This window comes from Carassius auratus, chromosome 47 (genome assembly GCF_003368295.1).
Source record: "Carassius auratus strain Wakin chromosome 47, ASM336829v1, whole genome shotgun sequence".
Lineage (NCBI taxonomy): Eukaryota > Metazoa > Chordata > Actinopteri > Cypriniformes > Cyprinidae > Carassius > Carassius auratus.
In genome coordinates, this window is record NC_039289.1 from 14,718,926 (window position 1) to 14,728,618 (window position 9,693).

Consider the following 9,693-nt stretch of genomic DNA (forward strand, 5'->3'; position numbering starts at 1 on the left):
GACGGACGCATCCCACACCGGGTTGGGAGCCGACACCCGGTGGTCTACATCAGCCGAAAGCTGTCCACAATGGAACAACGGTACGCGGCGGTGGAGAAGGAGGCGCTGGCCATCAAATGGGCAGTCCTGGAGCTGAAGTACTATCTACTGGGATGGAAGTTCACCCTCATCACCGATCACGCCCCTTTGCAATGGATGGCCCGGGCTAAAGATACCAATGCCCGGGTGACGCGGTGGTTCCTGTCGCTCCAGGACTTCCACTTCGACGTGCACACAGCCTGCCGTGTGATTCTTCAGCCCGCGACATTTTTCTCAATGTATTCTAAACTGGTACCTTTTCTCAATGTATTCTAACGTATTAAGTATTGCTTTTTGGTGCATTAGATGTTTTCCATAATCAAAAATTGGAGTATCTACAGTTTTATAGTGTGTTAATCAAACTTTAAATGTGTGTAATTCTGCATATGAATGTAATGTCGTGTTTCTATCAGTTATATATGTCATTTTTGGTATCTGTGGAATCGTCATGTTGTGACCGAACTATCCACCTATAGGAAAGATTTGTAATTTGTAATATGTATTAATCTGGAATTACCAACTTGCTAGAATATCGCTGCTGAAATCTGATAAGCCAGAACTTATTAGAGTGGTTGTTTCCCCAGAGACAAAGGAACTTTTTCCCGCTTCAGATCGCGGACGTTCATTGGTTGTTCGCGCAAACAGAGGCTTGAACCAGTCACTCCATAAGTAGAACTTACCCAGGAAGTTCCTCCTTGTTTGTCTCTCGCGCACTTGGTCCCTGCTTTTGTTTCGCTCTTCTATCGTCTCTCATCTCAGCACGGCGGCTAAGAGAACAGCCGTTCTCATGGCTCCTTCGGGAGTTTTCATTTCCGTTGTTTTCGTTTCTTTTACTTACTTAGTTTATTCTCCTATTCTCCTACTTCCACACAAGGAAGACAAACTTTGAAACGTTACTTTGTTGGACCGATCAAATATCGCCCGATTCCACAGCAGCCCTGAAAGACAAGAGAGAACATGCCCAATCACAAAGAGACCACATGCAAGTATTATTTTCTGGAGAGATTTAAATGCTGCTTAAAGTTTGCCTATTACCTTTTCAAGGTGATTTGATTCGTTGTTGTCTTTCAAGGGTTACTGTCTATGATTTTGCCATAACTGAGCGATTATTCTGTGATCGCGCCTATTCTCTCACCTCTCTCTCTCATCCTGTCTCACTCGTTCTCTCTCTCTCTCTCTCTCTCTCTCTCTCTCTCTCTCTCTCTCTCTCTCTCTCTCTCTCCCTCATTTGGATTCCGTTATTTCTTGTACAAAGTTTACTGTCTGTATTGTCATATCCGTATTTACTCTGTGTGATTTGTAGTTTGATGTATTATTAGTTCAATTATTAAAAACCAATATATATTCATGATTGCTTCTGTCTAAAATGCTCACATCACGAGTCAATGTAATGTTTGATCTTAGCTACAAGCTCGTTATGTTTCAGTAACCAAAATTTCATAATGATAGGAAAATGTTTTCATGGCCAGAGAATATTTTTCCTTGAATTATAAGAAGTGATAACTTTATTGAAAGTTGATGGGCCCTATCTTGCACCCAGCGCAATTGACTTTGTACACCGACCCATGTGTCATTCCTATTTTGCACCCGCGCAAAGCGCGCTTTTCCCTCCACAGAAGCACGTCGCTAAACTAGTGAATGAACTTGCGCTCCCTGGGCGGTTCAGCGCAAAAAAGGAGGCGTGTTCCGGCGCAAACGATCCCTGGTGCTATTTTGCTGTTCCATTAAACAATTGCGCCACTGACAAGAAAAAACCTAGTCTAAAGTCAGTGGCGCGTTGCGCGTTGTTCATTATGCTATTTTAAGGGCGCATGCTTGACCATAATGTATAGCGTGCACAACGCGCATATACTTTGCTCATGTAATCTACACAGATGCAACAGTTATTTTTGCAAATCATAAATTGTTACACTAAAAAAATATTAACACATGAGATAACGGAAACCATTGTGGTGTGCCACGAAGATGTGAAAAAAATAGGCATAAAACTAGCTTACAAATTATTCAGGCTAATTATTCTCCCATCCCCATACAACACAACTTCTCTGTCTTTCACTGCTCTTACAAGAACATCAGTCTCCTCGGCTGTGAACCGCTCCTGGCGTGCGCCTGGTAAATACGTCATAATAATAGCAATCCATAATGGAACTTGCGCACCTGCTTTTAAAGGGAATGTTGGGTGACACTCTGATTGGTTTATTTCACGTTACGCCCAAACCACACCTATGAATAATGAAGCTGCTTCAGACCAACCCACTTTAGATTTGCGCCGGGCGCAAGAGCCATTTATCCCGCCGGGAAAATAGCAACAGCGCCGAGACCCACCCACAAAGTTACTTGCGCTTCGCGATTTCAGATCGTTAAAATAGGGCCCGATAAGTTAATCTTACGGCCATTTGCTGGACAAACCACTGTTTGATTTGCGGTAATTCACAGTAAGAGATATCACTGTAATTGATATGAAGAATGGAATATTGACGTATTAATGAGTAAATTACAGTGCCCTGTAATGAGTTATTGATATATGCAATTGACCTATTTTTCATCTTCAATAATTTTAATATAACTGTCATATGAGATATATATATATATTTTAATCATATTCCTGATTAATTATTAAAATTCCCTATATATCATTTGAGTTAATTATAATGTACAACCCAGTGCGACTACACCATTGGCCAAGCTAAGACATACACTGTTGTGTACAAACGTCTGATAGACGTCTTAAGATGTGTCATAGTTATATATGTGTCAGAATAGGTGTCATAGTGACACAATGACTTAAATTATAAACCAAGTATGAAAAAATATCACAGTTTACATGTTTAACAATAAGTGTCACAGGTGGGGTTAAATGTCCCTGTTCTTACAAAGCAATTTGCTTCATAGATTTACAGCAAAGTCAGAGTACATGCAGTTTAAGCTTCAGATTAAAAGTAATAAAATCTTCATTTAAAAAAATTTAATAGCCTGTTTGAAAAATATTGTTAGCTTATTCTAACTGGCTAGCTAACTAGCTACATGATGCTAACTTGAGGTCATTTTTAAATATAGATAGAGTACATTTAATGGAAAAACAAAGGATTTGATGTTCAGGATAGTGTAACTACAGTAATGAAGTCATGCCACCAACAAGCCAAACAACAAGCTTTAAAAAACACTTTTATTTCTTACTGGTGAAAATTTGATCACTGAAATCCTCCAGTAAATCACCAGTGCAAGCTTCATGATTAATACTTCTACATCACTCTTGTCAGAACAAAAAAAGTACTTATATCTTTACTTTATCCAGTGGTTATTTAGGGATAACAGTAGGGAGCGTTTTACCCCAAGAGGGCTTTTCCCCCACTCTACCCTAACATTGAAAAAGCAATGACAAAGAAGCATGTTGTCATACTCTATGCTGTTCAGGATTTTTTTCCCATGTCAAGTGTTTCATAATCATATGTAAAACTTGCACTTATCATAACCATTCCCTTGAATCTACATATCTTGTCAAGACCCAAAACTTCCATACTATAAATGATAACTTATATTACAATGAACACAATATCTAAGGTATGTCATGTCAGCCATATTTTAATTGTTTACAGAGATTTTAACTGTAAAGCAATATGCACACATGTAAAACACACAATTAAATCTCTTGATTCATCTTCACAATGCACATGTAGAGTCTCAGAGTTGTTCATAACCTCGGCCACGGTGTTCTCGGACAAGCACATACGTCAGAATGGCAATGAGGCATACTCCCGCAGCTACACCACCCAGAATAATGGGGATCATGCGCTTGCTGTAGTCCTCCCAGCACTCCACCTCTGAAATCAAGACATGAGAAATCATGTTATTCTGAAGTAAACCGGTTGACAGAATATATATGTGTTCACATTTATATAGATAATGAAAAATAGCATCTCTACGGTGTACAATGTGTGTACCTTTTCCAAACGCTCCATTAGCCAGATCAAAGGCTTGAATCTGCAGTGGCACCAGTCTGACTCTGAAGTGACTCGCCAGTATTAGAGTCATCTGGGACTTGCATTGGAAGCTAAGGCCATTTTTTGCTTTGAATAGCTTGTCGTTATTTATAACTCCTTCATAGGTTTTATCTGTGGATTAAATTTGAAAAAATAAATAAATAAATAAATAAAATACTTAGAGGGGAAGTTTTGTCAAATTACATTCTCTAAACACAGTTGTTCATTAACTACTATACTGTAAGTATGACATCCGTGGGTTAATCTCCTCCAAAAGTATAAACAGTGAGCCTCTCAGTCATCATTTACACGTCAACTAAAAACAGTAGACTTTTTATGTATTTTGGCCTTTTTATTTAAATGTCAGAATCATTTTGATGACCTGAAAATGCAACCCCTTTGAAAACTATGGAAGGCACACGATGCTAAAACTTTATAAACTGAATGCATGAAATCTGACCGAGATGTGCGAGCTTGTCGGGTGAATATACATTTCATCACTGGAAAGTTCGCTCGGATATGTCCAAAACAAGTAAGTAAAACAATACACAAGCTACTTAACGGTAGAGAGAGAGAGAGAGAGAGAGAGAGAGAGACACTTCTGTTACGTGATATTTGATGTTCACTCACTTAGCACACGCATTTGGATGAAAACTAAATCATAAAAAAGACAATTTATAGGGGCATCCACTATAAACATCATTTATTTACAACCTTAGGCATACACTACTTTCTGGTGAAAGTGAATCTAGCAGCCTGTGTGTAATATGCTCGGCAGTACGTTACTACCATGCCCCTCGTTCTGCAACAGTACAAACACATGCACGTTACGTGTGATTTGCTGGCTAGAGTGTTTCTGCATTATAAGAGTGGCTTTGGAATATAAATTGCAGCACTTTTTTTAGAAAATAATAATAATAAAAAAATGTAAAAAACTTTTTGTGAAAAATATCACAGGAGATTTATAATCAGTGGTTCAGGAGACTACAGGCAGTCATTAAGGCTAAGAGTTGCCCTAAGTATTGATAGTTGTGTAAATACTGTCATACAGCTGTCTGAATCATTTTTGGTTGATTGTAATTCATTACATACCTTTCTATCAAAGTTATCTAACATTATCAAGATGAATTTGTTCTGACAGAGTTTAATTATGAGTTCTTGTCATATTTTTATTACCATCTTCTAAACTATAGAGAATAAACTGTGATGATGTGAAATGTTGAAGGTGTCTGAATGGTTTGACTGTATCTATTTAATAAATTAACCAGCTAACATTATAAATACTGTTTTGGTGTAAAATTTACAAATGCAATAAAAATATTGTTATCTCTACTTGGTATCGGCAAGTGCCAAAAATAAAAGTATCTGTATCGGTGCATCTCTATTGAAAATGGTGATGTCATGCACATGCATATTACATATTTTGTTTATAGCTATGTGCGCAGACAAGTAGTGTTTCTTTACAAAGTGACATCGCCACCTATTGGCCTGGCATGAAAAATAAAGCATTTTTAGTTGGTAGTATTATATTTGTGGATCCTATAAATGGGAATTTTTTTTTGACAACGTTGTCATCTCCATGTAAAAACTTCAGTTTTTAGTACATTGTTGTCATGTTAACATACCATTAGAGCATTATTCTCAAATCTGTCAATTTCTTTTCAGCTCAGCCAATAGTGAGAGATTGGGGCGTGGCTACTGTAGCAGGCTGAGCCAGAAACTGTTTTTTGCAAACGTGGCTGATGTTATACATGGGGAAAATACATCTGAAGACTTGCCAAAATACACAGAAGCAGACAACGGTGTATAACAAGGCAAACACTGGCTGTGTTGGAGGAACGTGAGGGAATATTTGGGTTTCAATCGAGACGCAGAGTGTGTGAAGTTTATTCTCGACTTGTAGGTGAAACTCAAGATTTTCCACATTTTAACTTTTTATTGTCAAGCCCTAGATAAAATAGTAAGATAATTTAAGGATAAGAATAATCGTGACAGCGTGATGAGTGAATTTGCAAAGGTAATAGTGTAATTTATACTTACCCTGGCAATTTTTGCAAAGAGGAGCAGGTCTCAGAAAACCTTTGATAGTGCTCACATAGGAGAGATTGCCTTCCTGTGAGTGTAAAGAAATATTGCATTGTATGTTAGACAGCTTGTTTTTTTACGTTTAACCCCAGAGAGAAAACTTATCAAAGAGATAAAAACTACTGTAGGTACCTTGACGAAAGTGAACTCCAGATGACCACCATCAAAGTTCAGGGAAAGATTAGCCTTTTGGTTCCCACAGAATCCCATGGCTCGTGTTGAGCTGGGATTCATGTTGAAATAATAGTTCTTCTGGAATACAAGTTAAGCAGTGTGATTACTGGGCCAACATCATATTAGTATGGAAATCCTGTTAAATTGACAATATAAAACCCTTCGTTGATCTAAGATGAACAGAATTTGTAGGCATAGCCTGTGTTTAACATTGTACCCTTTGAGTGTACTGAATGAATGCACACAGTGAAGATGATACAGTAATCATAAAAAAACTGGGGGCGTTTTAAAGCACTGGCTGTGCTAGAGATTATGAGAGGATAGTTTTGACAAACATCACATGAAGAAACATTAAGGTGTCTATATTATGAAAAAGACGTATAGCATACTTTTTAAATATATGCATATTATATAAATAATATACTTTAAACTTTATACTTAAGTGCAACTTAATGTAATGTTTTCAGATACTTAAGTTCATGTTAATTGCTATTAAATGAACATTTGTTATAGTTTAATTTATATTAAATTAGCATAGCCAAACATTTAGGTGTTTTTGTCTTACCCACTTAAGAAGGATTTAAGTGCATTTTACGTAATAAACTTCTATTGAAACGTGCATGTAATGTAGTTAAATATATGTATGATATATTAACTTTAAATGTAATATTGATAAAGACTACGTCTGTTTAAGTATTCTAGTTGACAAATCAGAATAAGTGTACTTTTTTATAGCATTCAAAATGCACTTTTATGTAAAACCTTTCATTTGACATCAACAAAGTGCACTTGTTAACACCTAAGTGTGTTAAGAAACAGTCATGAAAGTGTACTTAAAGAGTACTCTTGAGTGAGTGATGTGACACTCACTTAAGTGGCTTTTTAGTCCATTAATATTATATTATTTACAAGTAGTGATTTAAAAATAAGCTTAAGATTTGAGGTTCCCTGTAAGTGCACATTCAATACAATTAAGTGCACTTCTTTCATACAAAGGATCACTCTCTAAAAACAAAGTTTGTCAAGGTATAATTTGTCTTAAAAATCTACATTTCTAATTATAAAACTCATTATCAATCGTCATATTAGAATATATGCAAAGTTTGTATGATTATTTACCATTAAAATCACTATTTTGACTTAAATAAAAAGGCAAATCAGCTCACCTAGCGAATGCATGGAGGACAGCAAGAGAAGCAGAGCAATGTCGTTATTATTTATTTATTTTTTCAATTATTTTTTTGCATTTTGAAAGGTGTGAACATTACAGATCACCAAAAACATGTCTGTTCGCACTTTGTGTGCTCTGTTCACTTTCTTTCTTTTTCTTACTTCCCTTATCACTTTGGTAGTTTGTTGAACTCTGCGTGTGTCTCGTATTTTTATTTATTTATTATATATATATATATATATATATATATATATATATATATATATATATATATATATATAATATGTCTTAATTATGAGCTATTTCGTCCCGTTATGAGATGAACAGTGTAATGTATTAGCGACATATACTCTTGAGGATGCCCTTTTACCATAAAGATACAAGTTCTGAAGGTGTTATTCTGACTGTGCAGTGAGTTGCTGGCAATGTTGGTGGTAAACCAAGTGAGTTCTCACCCCCTGCTAGAACATGCTAAGAAGTTGAAGAAAAATGCTGAGAAAATAACAAGCTTACATTGTTCTCTCTCACCACGTACTCAACTCCTAGATTGGCCCGCACACACACTGTGCCCTGAGGGTTTCTCAAGGTGCACGGAAACTGAAGTGGTGCGGTTTCTTGGGGCTGAAGAACAGGTCTCTGAGACAGATTAGTAATAGGAGGATCACTTTTGATGATGACAGGAACTTGATCTGCTGAAGCTGAAAGGTGAAGAGGCTTTGAGGCTAGAGAGCTTCCTGTAAGCACAAAACAGTGGGGGGCTTTAGCACCATTTCCTGAAGTGTTAACCAATACAGAGCTACCAGGACCAATTATGGATGTTGTAAAATCGACACAGTGTTGCATTGTTCTGGTTTCTCAGAAATTACGCCTACTAGAACTTTCTAAGTTATTAAAAATCCATTTATAAATCTACATTTCTAATTATAAAACTCATTATCAATCATCATATTAGAATATATGCGAAGTTTGTATGATTATTTACCATTAAAAACACTATTTTGACTTAAATAAAAAGGCAAATCAGCTCACCTAGCGAATGCATGGAGGACAGCAAGAGAAGCAGAGCAATGTGGCGACTTGTGCGAGTCATTTTAAGAAAGTGGCTCTTGTGTTTCAAGTCAGTTGCTCTTATGGTATCATCTCTGAAGCCGTGGTAAAATAATGCACATGTGGTTGTGAAGGAGGACAGTTATGCTTTGATGTTGTCAGCAGTTGACTGACATCAGGAAGCATCTTTAGCCAAGCCCACGATTAGCAAACCAAGTAATGATACAAGTATGATAACTATATAATGGTATAGATCATATTTCAGATCAAGATTTGTATTTCTAAATTGAATTTCTAAGCAATCTAGACAGCTCTTCGATTAAAAAGAAGCGGCATGATGGTAGACTTGGGTCTGGACATTCATGGCGCCAGGTTGGGCTCTTGCCCAAAATGTAGTGCCACAAACAGGTCAGTTGTCACTAATATTTACCACACTTTTTCGTTAGAGCAAAATGCATTTAATGCCTCAAAAGGTTCGATGTCACAGCAAGCACCGCTCATGTTAGATAATTAAAAAATTGTGTTTTTCTTTCAGTTAACAATAACTTGAATAAATAAAATTTTCATATAGATTCAGTATGTGTGCATTGTATGGCATGTCATATAGGCTTCTGTATTAAAGGTAATTTATAATGTATTAAATAAGAAACTCTCCAAAGCACATAACTAAAAACAAATTTAGAAAAGGCAAGTTTATTTATATAGCACAGTGCTTTACATAAAATAAATTATATATATATATATATATATATATATATATATATATATATATATATATATATATATATATATATATATATATATATATATATATTATCTTTCTTATTCCCTCGTTTCGTCATGTGCATTATTCCTAATGAAATCTCAATTTATCCACTGCCACTTGGATCTTCACTCTGCCAAAAGACAAAGGACAGTATCACCACTCTTTCACTTATCATTCACGGTTGCCACTTCAGTTTGACTCACCTTTGTGCACTATTTCCTCTGCTTGTGTCAATAAACAACCTTACCTGTGATCTCCCGTCTCGACCAGTCTGTGATGTAACAGAAGATGGGACCAAAACTGGCTGACACAAGTATGATCCATCTAGACCCATTTCCGGACCTTATGGACGTCTTGCGTCGAACACTCACCATCAATACACCACCTTCACC

The 9,693-nt window shown here is 36.5% G+C and overlaps 1 protein-coding gene across 1 annotated transcript; it reads right to left on the reverse strand.

Annotated features, from left to right (window-relative positions):
- Window positions 1-3,248: 3,248 nt before the first annotated feature.
- LOC113065198 (lysosome-associated membrane glycoprotein 3) lies at window positions 3,249-9,206 on the reverse strand. The gene is made up of 6 exons (XM_026236451.1): window positions 8,518-9,206; window positions 8,002-8,222; window positions 6,276-6,395; window positions 6,099-6,171; window positions 4,020-4,190; window positions 3,249-3,899 (listed from the first exon to the last, which is right to left on the reverse strand). Exons 1-6 carry the CDS (start codon window positions 8,576-8,578, stop codon window positions 3,760-3,762), a joined length of 786 nt encoding a protein of 261 aa, XP_026092236.1. The 5' UTR covers window positions 8,579-9,206; the 3' UTR covers window positions 3,249-3,759.
- Window positions 9,207-9,693: the final 487 nt, after the last annotated feature.